The sequence below is a fragment of the Trichomycterus rosablanca genome, chromosome 7 (genome assembly GCF_030014385.1).
Source record: "Trichomycterus rosablanca isolate fTriRos1 chromosome 7, fTriRos1.hap1, whole genome shotgun sequence".
NCBI classification, from domain to species: domain Eukaryota; kingdom Metazoa; phylum Chordata; class Actinopteri; order Siluriformes; family Trichomycteridae; genus Trichomycterus; species Trichomycterus rosablanca.
The window spans coordinates 41406701-41422596 of NC_085994.1; the positions used below are offsets into that span (position 1 = coordinate 41406701).

The following is a 15896-nucleotide window of genomic DNA, read 5'->3' on the forward strand; positions in this document are numbered from 1 at the left end:
TGTGTGTGTGTGTACCTGTGTGTGTGTTCTTCCCTCACTGGGGGCTGGATCTGGATCTGCACCCCTGGACTTTCATTGGTCACGACCAAACTAGACTAAGACTTTGAGTGGTTGAGACTGTGACCAAGTGTGTGTGTGTGTGTGTGTGTGTGTGTGTGTGTATCGCAGGTGAGGTCGGACAGGAAGCTGTTACAGCGCTCGTTCTCCACTATCGGTGATCAGTGTGTGAACGGGGTTTGGCAGGAGGAGTTCTCTCTGGAGAGGGTCAGTCCTGACCGCCTGGAGAGACCCCGGCAACGTAGCTTCAGAGGTCAGAGTTCAACCTCACGGTATATACGTCGTCATTCAAGAGCCTCGCGTGTGTGTGTGGATCATATCAGTGTGTGTGTGTGTGTGTGTGTGTGTGTGTGTGTGTGTGTGTGTGTGTGTGTGTGTGTAGGCGTCAGAGCGAATCTCAGAGATCCGGTGTGTAAGGAGAGAGGAAGATCTAAAGAGAGGAAGCACCTGCTCTCACCGGATCCCTCACGCTGCAGCTCAGAGGAGCGGAACCAAACCCGGGCGCAGGATCCACCACCCACACGCTCACCCACTCCACCTACTCGCTCACCCAGCGAGGGGAGAACACACACACAGGTACACACACACACACACACACCACCCACACACACACACACACACCACACACACCACCCACACGCTCACCCAGCGAGGGGAGAACACACACACAGGTACACACACACACACACACACACCACCCACACACACACACACACACACACACACACCACCCACACCACCCACACGCTCACCCAGCGAGGGGAGAACACACACACAGGTACACACACCCACACACACACACCACCCACACCACCCACTCCACCCACACGCTCACCCAGCGAGGGGAGAACACACACACAGGTACACACACACCACACACACACACAGATACACTCACCCAGCGAGGGGAGAACACACACACAGGTACACACACAGGTACACACACACACCACCCACACACACACACACAAGTACACACATACACACACACACAACTACACACATACACACACACACCACCCACACCACCCACAAGCTCACCCAGCGAGGGGAGAACACACACAGGTACACACCCACACAGATACACACACACACACTCACCCAGCGAGGGGAGAACACACACACACACACCACACAAGCTCACCCAGTGAGGGGAGAACACACACACAGGTACACACCCACACACACACACACCACCCACACCACCCACAAGCTCACCCAGCGAGGGGAGAACACACACACAGGTACACACACACACAGATACACACACACACACTCACCCAGCGAGGGGAGAACACACACACAGGTACACACACACACAGATACACACACACACACTCACCCAGCGAGGGGAGAACACACACACAGGTACACACACACACAGATACACACACACCACACAAGCTCACCCAGCGAGGGGAGAACACACACACACACACACCACACAAGCTCACCCAGTGAGGGGAGAACACACACACAGGTACACACCCACACACACACACACCACACACACCACCCACAAGCTCACCCAGCGAGGGGAGAACACACACAAACACACACACACACACACACACACTCACCCAGCGAGGGGAGAACACACTCACACACACCACACAAGCTCACCCAGCGAGAGACCACACACACAGGTACACACACACACCACCCACACACACACAAGTACACACATACACACACACACAAGTACACACATACACACACACACCACCCACACCACACACACGCTCACCCAGCGAGGGGAGAACACACACACAGGTACACACACACACCACCCACACACACACACACAAGTACACACATACACACACACTCACTCTTCCAGCAAAGGAAGAACACACACACACACACAGGTACACACACACACCACCCACACACACACACACAAGTACACACATACACACACACACACACAGGTACACACACACACCACCCACACACACACACACAAGTACACACATACACACACACACACACAGGTACACACACGCCAGATATGAAATCTATGACTCCAGGGTCCAGTGACGGTGTGATTTACACCATTCTAGCCGATACTAGTTGTTGCATGGAAGTGATTTTAGAAACTCTTGTGCTGATGCTGCTTGTAAAGCCAGTTTGGAACTCAGTAGTGAGTCCTAATAATCAGATTTGAACCTGGATTTCAGAGGTCGTAGGCCAGCGTAACACACCTGCTTTACTCTAATCAGTGATGAGAACCTCTCTCTGTCCCCAGGCTGACACCTCAGCAAGTGCACTTCCGTCTTCAGACTGCAGGGGGCGCCGGCAGCTTCCTCAGACCCCCTCCAGGCCCCGGCCGCACATTTCCTACTCGCCCCTGGTGTGCCGCGGACTCACGGGCCCCGAGGACCCCCCGCCACGGACCAGGTCTGCGGGGGAGGGGCCGGGCGGCGGCCTGAGCCCCGCCTCCCCGCAGCGCTACACCTCCGAGCCGTACCTGCCGCTGCACGACCACTCCAACAGTCCCGAGGAGACGCTGACCTTCGAGGCCGCCATAGCGAGCAGCCAGGGGCGGGGTCACGTCGTGAGCTCCGCCCCGCAGCTGCGCCACACCTGGCAGATGCCCAACGGACATTTCCGGAAAGGGTGCGAGCTCCTCAGCGACACCGACGAGGACGACCGCTGCTGAGGGGGCGGAGTCTCCACACGGGCGTCAAGCGGCGAGAGCCGTTACAGACGTGCGCCGCCACCGAGAGGGACACGCCCTGATTTTACTGAGCGACGGGCGCCACAGGGTTCACAGGGGCGGAGCTTACGTTTCATTTAAATGAATAAGCCAATTAGAAGCTTGGTGATGTCATGTCATCTAGACTATATGGTCAAAAGTATTGGGACGCCCCTTCGTGTTTCAGCCACAACAGTCACTAACAGGTGTAATGAATCAATCATACAGTATAAATGAAACCACATGCTATTGAGCTTGCAGCAACAGTTTAGGGAAGGTCCTCTCCTGTTCCAGCATAAAGCTAGCTCTTTAAATATAAAGACATGAAGAAACTTTATCTCTGTTTATCTCTAACTCAACAGCTCTGGGATGAACCAGAACATCGACTGAGCATCAGCGCCCAGCCGTACAAATTCTGTCAGCTTTTGACCAAACAGGCAGAAATTCCCACACTTAGACACGCTCCAGTCTCGTCAGAAGCTCCTCAGAAGAGCGACTGTTGTTCTAGAGGTGGCTGAAACGGGACGTCCGACAAGACAGAGTATTTCACTTTTAAACTTGGCTACTATTGTATTCACATAGCGAGACAGATTAGCAAACGTTAGCTTGCTTATAGCATAGCGACACAATGCTACAGCTTGTGCTACTTGTTATTTTCTCGCCCGGTGGACCAGTCCCACCGCGACCCTGACCAGGATGAAGTGACGGTGAAACAGTGAGTGAATGAATCAGTGTTTGGTTTGTCGCTCAGTAGAATCAGGGCGTTTGGGAGACGGCGGCTTGTTTTAGAGCTCCTCCTCTCTGGATGCTAACCGGACCGTGTTCAGCGGGTCTGAAGGACGTCGTGTTCCGCCGTGAACAGAACCGCGGTGACGGAGGAAACCAACACGGGAGGAACTTTGGGGTTTTGGACCTTGAACTCACTCAGGCTCTCAGACGTCTCTGCTGAGGCTCGGACGTCTTATCAACAGCCAGTGGATCAACTGTGTGTGTGTGTGTGTGTGTGTGTGTGCGCGCGTGTGCACGTGTGCTGGGCGCTACAGCGGCTATGTTTACATGCAGCATCTGAAACCCGTTGTGACATCATAAGACGCAAGCTGACGTCCCATGTTACTATAGCAACCAGAGTGATCGGCTGATAAGACCTGTTGTGACATCATAAGACGCAAGCTGACGATTTATGTTACTATAGCAACCAGAGTGATTGGCAGCCAAAACCCGTTGTGACATATTCATGTCACTATAGCAACCAGAGTGATTGCTGCTGAACCATGTTGTGACATCACGAGACGCAAGCTGATGATTTATGTTATTATAGCAACCACACTGATTGGCTAATGAAAGCCATTGTGACGTCGTAAGCTGACGATTCATGTTACTATGGCAACCAGAATGACTGGCTGCTGAAACCTGTTGTGACATCATAAGATGCAAGCTGAGGGTCCGTGTCGCTATAGCAACCAGAATAATTAGCTCCTAAATCCCCATTATGACATCATAAGATGCAAGCTGACAATTCATGTTACAAAAGCAAACAGAGTGACTGGCTGCTGAAACCCGTTGTGACATCACCAGATGCAAGCTGACGTTTCAAAAGTATTGGGACGCCTTGATCGGTTCATCCCAAAACTGTTGAGTTAGAGATAAAGACAATTTTCCTCGTGTCTTTATGCCATAAAGAATAAAAATATAATGAAACGAATTGTTCTTTATTTTCATGTCAGACTGAAGCTGCATGTGAACGTAGCTGCTGATCAGAGACCAAAAATCCTGAAACTGCTCGAGTGATTCTGTACCGATAAGCCATGATCTGATCTTCTGATCCTCTGATGTAAATACTGATGTAAAGTTTCTCTCTGCTGGAGTTTCTACACTAACTGATTGTACTGATGGACGGGCGTGGCTGGAACAGAACAGAACAGAACAGAGCGCACGTGACATTTCATCAGCGACTCCATCAGCCAATCACGTTGTTCTCTTTTATCTCTCTTTATTTTCTCTGTTTTTAATGTTTCTCTCTCTGGTTCTCTTTCTCTCACTGTGTAGCGTAAAACGTTCCCTGTAACCCCCCCTCCCCATCCCAATCCCACACGATAGCTGGTGTAACGTTAGCTAGCTCGCTAGCAGGGTTTGTAAGTCTTGGTGTATTTTTCACCGTTTACAGGGACGTATTTCTGTGTAAATGATGTACTGATGAAACCCCGAGGAGACTTTTGATAATATCGTTGGTACGTTTTGTTTTTTTGGTGCATGCGAGGTGGTAAAAAAGTCGTTGCATTTAAATGTAGCTAAGCTAATATTAGCACTGTAACGTGTTGGAAAAGCTTGCGTAGCTAATGTTTATATATTATTATATTTTGTTATGTAATAAAAACCAAAATACTGACATTATTATTATTATTATTATTATTATTATTATCATATTTATTATTATTATTATTATTATTATCATATTTATTATTATTATTATTATTATTATATTTATTATTATTATTATTATTGTTATTATTATTATATTTATTATTATTATTTAAAATGTATTATTATTATCTACCATTGTAATTGTATTTATTTATCTTAACTATTATTATTATTATTTTATATTTATTTATTATTATTATTATTAGAGTTATTTATTATTTATTTATTTATTACCATTATTATAATTTTTATATTCATTTACTGTTATTCTTATTTATTCATAATTATTATATTATTTATTATATTTTATTATTATTATCTATTTATTTATTATTATAATTTTTATGTATTTATTATTATTATTAATTTATATTTATTATTTTTATTATTATTATTATTTTATATTTATTATTATTATATTTATTATTATTATATTTATTTTTATATTTATTATTATTAATTTATATTTATGATATTTATGATTATTATTATTATTATTTTATATTTATTATTATTATTTTCAGGTTTTCAGGCTTCTTTATTACTTCGTTGTTCCTCTACTTGTATCCATCTTTCTTGTTGCTGGCCGTCCTCTTCCTCTTTTACTCAACACTTCCGAGCATAATCGTCTTTTCCAGTAAATCGGTTCTTCTCATCATGTGTCCACAATAATCCAGCTTCAGTTTGGTTCTCTGGGTTTGGGGCGAGGTTTCGGAGGTTGGGTTTGTTTGTCCTCTTTGACGTCTAAGCGACTCTGAAAGTCCTTCACCACAGACGTGGACCTTCTTCTTCCTCTCTTTAATATTCCACCCAGCGCTTGGTTCTGTATAATAAACCATTTGGACGTTCCTCATGTTTCTGTCCTTTATTAAATCTGACTGAATCAGCGCCGGAGCTGAAGATCCTCGTCACGCCACAGAACGGCCTCCGTGATTGGCTGAGATTCAGACGGTGAGTCAGAACGGTAACACAGACGCCCCTCAGACGGCGGCGCCACATTCCTCACCGGGGCAGAGGGGAGCGTGAATACACACTCTCTGTCAGGGTCATTCACGTGTGTGTGTGTGTGGTTTGGGCACTGCTTTTATTTATTCATTCATGGTCTGTTTTACCACTGCCTCATCGTGGTCAGGGTCACAGTGGGTCTGATTCATTGGCTGAAGTGCAGGAAAAACCATGGACCGCTCACCAGTCCATCACACACATATACACACACACACACACACTTACTTTCTAATTTCTAGTATCTCTAGTTGACCAAACTGCAGGTCTTCGTACTGTGGGAGGAAACCGACACAGACTCAGGGAGAACATGCTGCAAAACTCCACACAGAAAGGACACAGACTGCTCAACCTGGGAATCAAACCCAGGACCTTCTTGCTGTGAGGTGCCAGTAGGGGTCGCTAGGGGTGTGTGTGTGTGTGTTTCACATTTTCCAGGTAGTTTTGTAGAGACTGTGTCATTCTTTGGTTTTCTGAACAGCGGCCCTTCACATGTTGACCTGAAGCACAAACACACACACACACACACACACACACTGTAGACGTGTCGGATGATTGAATAAGTGGAGTGTTTGTGTAGAAACGTCCTCCAGACACCATGAGGACCTTCAGTCTCCTCGTCTGCTCTCTAGTAAGTCCTGCACGACCTTCCTCTCTCATTTCATTCACCTCTAATTATATTTATTTATTTATTTATTTATTAATGAATTAATTTATTATTACAGAAACGAGTTTAAGATTTTATATGAATCCATAAATGATCTAAAGTTACTGCAGCTTTAAATGGACACTTGTGTTATTGGTAGTTTTTTACTGAATTGTTCAATTTATTATTATTATTATCATTATTATTAATTATATTGTAATTATTATTAATATTATTATTATTATTGTTATGATATAATTATTATTACTAATAAGATTCTATTATTATTATCAATAATGATATACATTAATTATAATGTTAATATAATATTGTTATCATAATAATAGTAATTGTTATGAATAAATATAATGTTAATAAATAGAATATAAGTTTTTGTACATTTTGTTATTATTATTGTTATGTACTATATTATTATACATTTAATTATTATTTGATTACATTAATTATTATTTTATTATATCACTATAATTTATTATAATAATAGTAATTATTACTATTATGAAATATAATAGCACTATACATTTTATTATTATTAATGTTATTATAATATTATAATTATCGTTATATTATTAGTAATCATTATTAAATATAACATTATTGTGCATTTAATTAATATTATTAAAGTTATATTATTATTATTGTTATTATTATTATTATCATTTTTATTACTATTATTATTATTGTTATTATTAAAGTTATTATTATTATTATTGTTATTATTATTATTAAAGTTATTATTATTATTATTATTAATAAAGTTATTATTATTATTATTATTAATAAAGTTTTTTGCAGTTTTTTGGTTTCTCTTCACACAGTCTCTCAGATCTTCACAAACCTCCTAAAATAACGTCCCGTGTGATCAGAGCCTTACTGTGAGGGTCAGGTGACTCTAACAGCACTGAAGTAAACAGTGAACCTTACTCCAGGTTCTGCTGAGGCTCATCAATCTGGTTCCAGAGATCCTGACTGATCCTGGCGGCGTCTCGTCTGTGTAATATCTGAGACGCGTGAGACGTCGTGGCGTCACCGCTGAGGACCGGACGTACGGCGGGTGATTCTTAAAACCGCCGCAGCCGGAGCTCACGTCAACATCCAACTCACTAAAGCTGTAGCTCATCTAAACGTCTCCATCTTCAGGTCCTCTGACTGGAGGGTCTTCGGTTCCTAATTACAGTGAGCACTTTATTAGGAACACCTGTGTGCTTATTTCAGGAGCCACGCCCACCATACAGGTGAACTGTGTGGGTATACAATTACTGAATGTAGCCCATCTGTTGCTCTGTATGCTTATCGATTGAAAGGGACCCCACACTGACCAGATGATGCTTGTTTGTGTTGGATCATTCTCAGCACTGCACTGACTGACACTAGCAGGTGCAGCAGGGTTGTTGGGACTTTTAAACACCTCATAGACGTTCCAGCCAGGTGTTCCTAATAAAGTGCTCATCCGGGCTTGGGACCTGCATTGAAAGAGCGCTGACAAGCGCACCTCACAACGGCTGGGCAGTTTAACCCATTCTGTCTGTGTAGACGCCCGACCGGTTGATAGCAGTGTGCCGGTGTAATTTAGTGCTCATTTATTACACACGTGTTTTATTGTGATGTCATAAAACGTTGTTGTTTTAACAGGCCCTCGTGACCTCGGCGACCTCGGCGACCTCGGCGACCTCGGCGACATCAGGGACCCTCGACCCCCCGGGACCCTGCACGGATCAGGATTTTGGGTCCCACTGTTCTGACCGTCAGGTACCGAAACGTTAAACTCCCGCCCATGACATGTGACCTGCGTCACGCTGTCATGATTTTAATTTCATGTCATGTGACCACGTTCCAGAAGGAGAACGGAGAGGAACCGGAACCTGGATCAGATCTCACACGGGAGATACGAGCAGAAGATCGAGTTGCACGTCCGGGAGCAACCACCAGCGCCGAGCTTCATCAGGAACAACGTGAGATTCAAACCACCGTCCATAAAGATCGTGAGAATAATCACAACACATGGTCAAAAGTATGTGGACACCTGAGCTTGAGCTTTTTTTTTGGAAACCTCATTCCAAAACTGTAGATCATGACATGCTGGGTGGAGCTGGGTGGCTGTAACAGCCTCCACTTTCTTGGGAAAAGCCTTTACAGAGGATTTTGGAGTGTGTCTATGGGAATTTGTGCCTTTAAAACAGCAATGAAGTTAAAACAGCATTATAAAGGTCGGGCACTGATGTTGGACGAGGTCTTTGTTCAGGCCACTCTTATGTTAATGTCTTTATAGAGCTTACCATATAAGGGCCTTCCCTAAACTGCTCTTATTCTCTTACACAGCGCCCCCTGTAGGTCTGGAGTCACCAGATGAACCAGATGAAGAGCAAACAGAGCTGAAGAACACTGAGGATCCAGGAGAATCAGAAAACCATCAGGTGAAGTCTGACGTCCCTGAGCACTTGGGTTCTTCACGGATGTCCAGATTAACCGAAGATCAGAGTCCGGATCTGAAAGGGTTCATTGCTGCAGACGTGATGGAGGAACGTGTGGACGAGGAAGACGTACTAGATGGAACCAGCGCAGATGTCAGAGGAACGTCATCAGAGGTCGAGGGACCAGGAACGGTGGAGGAACCGGGCGAAGGAGCTGAGAAGATTCCTGAATCAGGAGCAGATCTGTGTGATCCGGATCAGGAAGGATGTCGGATCAGAACCGGATCACGACCAGGTAACTATAATATACAAGTGACCAAAAGTATGTAGACGCCTCTTATAATTCACATTTACAGCATTCAATTTGAGCAACTGAGGGTTAAGGGCCTCGCTCAGGGGCCCAACAGTGGAAACTTGGCAATGGTGGGGCTTCAACCGGCAACCTTATGATTACTAACCCAGTATCTTAACCTCTGAGCTACAAAATCATTGATTAAAGTAGTTTTAGACACTTATTACTACCAGATAAATTAAATCAATCGTATTCAATAATATGCTTCTAACTTTGTGCCAGCAGTTTGGGGAAGGGCCTCATGGGGTCCAGCATGAATGTTCCCTCAAGAGGTCCATAAAGAAATGTTTTGAGAAAGTTAATCAACGCTCAACAAATGACTTTTAATTATGAGGAACTGACACACGTCAGTCATCTGCGCCTCCGTGCCCCCTCTGCTGGCCCTTACTGGTTAAGTGGAACAGGCAGAATCATAAACCTGATCCAATAAAAATAATAAAGTTAAATGTTTTAAATCCTTGTTGGTAAATAAAAATGTTTATTTTGCAAAATAAAATCCCTCAGTTTCAGTTCTGGAAAATATTTCACATCTTTGCATCAGCCAGAACTGATCCGGGTCCCTTTATTTTTATTTCTGCTGTTTCAGCTTCCAGTTCAGACAGAGTGAGAGAAGGAAACGTAACCCGCTCGACTGTAAACACAGGAACACAGGTATAAATTATTATTATAATTATTATTATTATTTATTTATTTATTTTTATAAATATTTTTTATTATTATTTTATTATTATATGATTTTTATTATTGTTATTATTTAATTACTGCGTTTAAATTTTCTCTTCTGTTCTTTTCTGTTCTTTTTTTCCTCTTTTCTTTATTATTATTTTTCTTTTGTTTTCTTTTCTTTTCTCTTTTGTTCTTTTCTTTTCTGTCCTGTTCTGTATTTATTTCTGTGGTTTTGACTGAGATGTGCCCGTCTCCCCTCCGCCCTGGGCTGTGTGCTGTGGGTGGTGTCTCTGATAATGGAGTTTGTCAGGGTTTGATCAGATTAAACGTGAGAGAGAAGAGAGAGCAAATGTGTGAGAGCTGATCTGTACTGAGAGAAGCTTTATAAACCAGATCAGCTTCACTCACACGCACCAAAATCAACAACAGAAATCAATCACACATCACACACACATCACACACACACACACATCATTCAACCAACCCGCACCAGCTCAGCTGCAGCGCCTCCTCTGGACATCAAGTGTAATAACAGCTCTGAAACTCTTCATTCACTCCGGGTTCCTCCAGGAACGAGATTTAAAATATTCACCTAATGTACAAGAGAACTTAAAATACTCCAATAATTATGAATAATAATAATCATGAATAATATTAATAAATAATATTTACACAAATAATCATGAATAATAATAATAATAATCATTAATAATATTTATATAAAATCATGAATAATATAGAAATAATCACAAATAATAATAATCATGATTAATTTTTATATAAATAATAAAAATTCATACAGAGAGTCAGACACCGCTCTCCATTATTTACGTCTCTGTGCAGCGCCTCGACCAGCCAGCAGAGGTTGCTATTCCCAGCAGCCATAAGGATTCTGTTTATGATTTCGAGATCTCAGTGCTGGTGGGCTGGCGTGTTTTACCATAGCGTTTATATGTGGTTATGTTGTGGATCACAGACCAGCCGATGGTGGACTACATAACCTTATCTTGAGCCTACAGACTTTAAAAGTTTAGCTGAATCTATCCCCCCGCTGCTGAGACGCAGGTTCGAACCTCAGGGGTGCTTCCAGCCTGGCCTGGTCGCTCTACAGACACAGTTAGTGGCTGCATTGTAGCTGCAACAGTGACCCCTGCTGTTCAGTGGAAGAATCTACAGTTTTTACAGTCTAGTGTAAAAATTGAACATGTCTGAACGATGAAAATAAAAAAGACGTATTAATTAAATGTGTTTGATGTTGCAGGGACGTCAGGGTCCGTCTGGACCGTCTGGTTTGCTAGGACCGTCTGGACTGAAAGGAGAGAAAGTACGTCACGCTAGAATAAATTAGAATATCTATTCCGTATCAGAACATCCTCTCAGCTTCCTCTCAGCTTCCTCTCGTGTGCCGCAGGGCTCTGCCGGGGCGTCGGGTCGGACCGGGCGTAAAGGGCACCGTGGTCCTGTCGGCCCTCCTGGCTCCCCCACCGTGGTTCTGTGGACGACGTCTGAGGAGGAGTGGAGAGATTTCAGGGTGAAGTGATTTAATATCTAAACAGTTTGTGGTAAAACGTGACGTTTTTCTTCTGATCCAGTGAAATAAATTGATGTTGATTATTTTTATTCTTCCTGCAGAAGAGTGAACTCTACAGAAACATGAGCGCATCCTGGCCGGTAGGAAATATTTACTTACATTTAACAGGGTTATTATTGTGGGCCAAAAGGTCACACCAACGCTGCTGCACCAGCCGTGCAGGTCAGGTTAAATCTTTATCACGTACAGGACTGAACCGCCATCCGCTGGCTTCTGATTCAGACAGGCACTTTTTTATTTACAGTAAACAGTAAACAGCTTCGTCCTGTTCAAGGTCAAAGTGGGTCCAGAGCCTTCCTATAATTATACTCAGTGACTGCAAGACAATTCAGAGCAGCCAATCCACCCTCTCCATGTGTTTAATATTTGTTTATTATTATTAGTGTTATTTATTTTATTTATCTACGGCATTTAGCTTCCTACACTCGCGACAAACAATTAAGGGTCATGGGCCGTGCTCAGTGGCCCAGCAGCGGCAGTGGTGAGACTTGAACCAGTGATCTTCTGAGCACTACAGCTACCACTTCATATTTTGTAAAGATAATAAATGTTATTATTTAGTAAAAAAAAAAAAATTATCATAAAATGTTTATTTATTAATTGTATTTGTTATACAATTTTTTTCCAATTGTTTACAATTATTTCCTTTATAATTTAATGGATTTATTTATTTATTTAGAGAAGAAAAGGACAACCAGGACCGGCTGGACAACCGGGACATCCTGGACCACCAGTAAGTGACCATTAAATATTTAAAAATAAACATTTTTAATAAAAATAAAATAATAAAAAAAAACTTTTTATTAACAGTTTCAAAATATTTGTATTATAAATAAGCATAAACTAAGTATTAAAAACTATTTTAAAATTTTATAAAATTATTAAACAATAAATCATTTTTAAAAAAAATTTTAAACTAAATATAAAAAATATTATTTATTAATTTTAATGATTAATTATTATTATTAAGCTTTTAAATAACGAGCTGATGTTTAGAATCAGTGTAACGCTGAATTTCTGACGGATGGTGTTTTGTGTTTAGGGGCCTCTGGGAGTTCCAGGGAAACATGGCAGGAAAGGAACAGTGGGGCCCATTGTAAGTATCTCTGAGTATCACATCACACACTGAGGGGCCCCGATCATCTTTACTGTCTGAAATTTAACCCAAACATCAACAGCAAACTATTTATTAAACATAAGTTTGGTAGTGCAACATTAAACAAGGATCCAGAAACTTTACACAAAATAATTTAACTTAGAAACTTTACACAATAATTTTTTACTTTGAAACTTTACACAAAAAACTGTAACTTAGAAACTTTACGCAAATTACCTTTATAAGCTTTCTTTACATCAGGTATTAAACCAGGTAACTTTGCAAAAAGGAACTTTACACGATATAAACTTAAGTATATTTGCACAGAGTCTCAAGCCCTGGAACTTTACACCCTGGGAGTTTGGAGTTGGAACTTCAGTCCTGTTACTGTAACCTCAGTTCTGTAACCACAGTCCCTGTGTTTTAATTTAGAAACCTAAACTGTTGTGCCAGGACACTCAGAGCTCCAGCTACAGAACTTTACACCAAACATATTTCAGTCTAAAGTTCAGCTCATGGACTTTGTTGCGTAACATTAACCCCAAAACTTTACACCAGAAACTTTACAGCAGAAACTTTACACCATGGCGGTTAGTTCCGGAACCTAAGGAAAATGGTTTAATCCTGAAAACACAAACCTGAAGACTTTATCACAGAGATCACAGGTCAACAGATGGACCTAAACCCTCAAGTTTAGCCCCGGAACTTTACAGGCTAACGTACATTAGCTTAGAAACGTTGTAAATGTTCTCCAGGCCCTTCAGAGCAGGACGGTTTATTAACATAAATCATTTTTATCAGACACAGAGACGGAGCCTCAGAGCCTCAGAGCAGCTCGTCCACTTTTCCTGGAGACAAATCGAATCAGCGTCCGCTGTGTTCCGCTCAATCTCATCAGCAAATGTATCTCTGGGTCTGTGGCGGAAGCTAACGCTCATCGATTTGGGTTTTTGTTTACGTGGACGACGGATTTTTATCCAGCAATGAAAAATAAAAGTTTCCAGTCTGACCAGTTTAGACCAGTTTGAGGATTTTTAAAAACATTTTCACCGGATATTTAATGCTAATCGAGCTAACAAGAAACGATTAGCTTTGCTTAGCTTCAGAAGTGACGCTCAGTTACTGAACTGATTAGCATGGTTCCTGTGTTTTTTACAGGGCAGAGCAGGGCCTCCTGGGATACCGAGACCTCCAGGAAGGCCGGGACGAGATGGCGAGGCGGGTAAAGACGGAGAATCCGGCGTGGCGGGACAGGCAGGAGAAGATGTATGGAAACTCTAAACGTAGAGAAACGCTACACATGCTAACGCTACACATGCTAACGCTACACATGCTAACTTTAACTTGTATGTGTGTGTGTGTGTGTGTGTGTGTAGGGTTTACAGGGTTACAGAGGAGAACAGGGTATTCAAGGAGAGCCGGGTGACTGGGTGAGACCTTTTTTTTAAAATTATTTTTGGAACAAAAACAACAAACGTGTAGATCAATAATCAATAATCAGAAATCAATTATCAATAGTCAGTAACAAACAACAAATAAAAATCAATGATCAATAATCAATAATTTTATACTAACATCAAACACGTAGATCAATAATCAATATTCAATATTTAGTAATCGATGATTAATCATAAAAAATAAGTGATCAATAATGAACAGTCAATAATCAATATTAAATGATCAATAATTATTATTCAATAATTAAAGATCAATAATTAATGATCAATACTCAAGAATCAATGATTGATAATCAATATTCAGTAATCAGTAATGAATGATCTATAATAATTATTCAATAATTAATGATCAATACTCAATAATGATCAAGAATCAATAATCAATGGTTGATAATTACTGTTCAATAATCAGTAATTAATGATCAATAATTACTATTCAGTAATCAAAGATCAATATCAATTATCAATAATGAACAGTCAATAATCAATATTTAATTATCAATAATAATTATTCAATAATTAAAGATCATTAATCAACAATTAATTATCAATACCCAATAATCAATGATCAAGAATCAACGATCAATAATTAATAATCAATATTCAATTATCAATAATCAATTATTAATAATTAACATTCAATAATCAATGATTAATAATTAATATTCAAAAATCAGTCATTAATGATCAATAATCAATAATCTGATACTAACATAAAACATGTAGATCAATAATCAATAATTAACATTCAACAGTCAATGATTAATAATCGATATTTGATCATTGATATTAAATGATGAATAATAATTGTTCAATGATCAGTAATTAAAGATGAATAATCGATGTCACTGCTGGTTCAGTATTGTTACGTTGCTGGTTATCAGTCCCGGTGTAAACAGGAGGTTATTGGTTCACGTCTCGCTGTGTTTCGGTTTGTGATTCAGGGTTACAGGGGTGAGGCGGGACCTCAGGGGGAGCGAGGTGGGCGTGGCCGGAGGGTAACAGTATTATTATATATATTATTATTATATTACATATATTTATTATTAATGTTCATATAAAGATCTGAAGCTCCTCTGATGTTTGATGGTTTCAGGGTAATAAAGGTGAAACTGGTCTGACTGGAATCACTGGTTACATCGTAAGTGTATAATAAACACCGTCCACACACACACACACACACACACACACACACACACCGTCCACACACACACACACACACACACACACACACACACCGTCCACACACACACACACACACACACCGTCCACACACACACACACACACACACACACACACACACCGTCCACACACACACACACACACACACCGTCCACACACACACACACACACACACACACACACACACACCGTCTACACACACCGTCCACACACACCGTCCACACACACACACACCCCGTCCACACACACACACACACACACACACACACCGTCCACACACACACACACACACACA

General features: G+C 41.4%; 2 protein-coding genes across 2 annotated transcripts in view; both read left to right on the top strand.

The window, feature by feature from the left end:
• The window catches only part of LOC134318596 (voltage-dependent R-type calcium channel subunit alpha-1E), a 78789-nt gene extending 73643 nt beyond the window's left edge, over positions 1–5146 (top strand). Inside the window, exons 45-47 of the mRNA XM_062999597.1 lie at positions 169–310; positions 440–633; positions 2306–5146. Coding sequence (XP_062855667.1) covers positions 169–310; positions 440–633; positions 2306–2719 — 750 coding nt within the window. The 3' untranslated portion in view covers positions 2720–5146. The remainder of the gene's footprint in view (positions 1–168; positions 311–439; positions 634–2305) is intronic.
• Positions 5147–6759: 1613 nt separating this feature from the next.
• Positions 6760–15896, top strand: part of si:dkey-21p1.3 (collagen alpha-1(I) chain) — a 36033-nt gene continuing 26896 nt past the window's right edge. Inside the window, exons 1-14 of the mRNA XM_062998210.1 lie at positions 6760–6809; positions 8478–8594; positions 8683–8797; positions 9165–9551; positions 10195–10259; positions 11536–11598; positions 11686–11805; positions 11907–11945; positions 12545–12598; positions 12908–12961; positions 14120–14227; positions 14338–14391; positions 15363–15416; positions 15515–15559. Coding sequence (XP_062854280.1) covers positions 6777–6809; positions 8478–8594; positions 8683–8797; positions 9165–9551; positions 10195–10259; positions 11536–11598; positions 11686–11805; positions 11907–11945; positions 12545–12598; positions 12908–12961; positions 14120–14227; positions 14338–14391; positions 15363–15416; positions 15515–15559 — 1308 coding nt within the window. The 5' untranslated portion in view covers positions 6760–6776. The remainder of the gene's footprint in view (positions 6810–8477; positions 8595–8682; positions 8798–9164; positions 9552–10194; positions 10260–11535; positions 11599–11685; positions 11806–11906; positions 11946–12544; positions 12599–12907; positions 12962–14119; positions 14228–14337; positions 14392–15362; positions 15417–15514; positions 15560–15896) is intronic.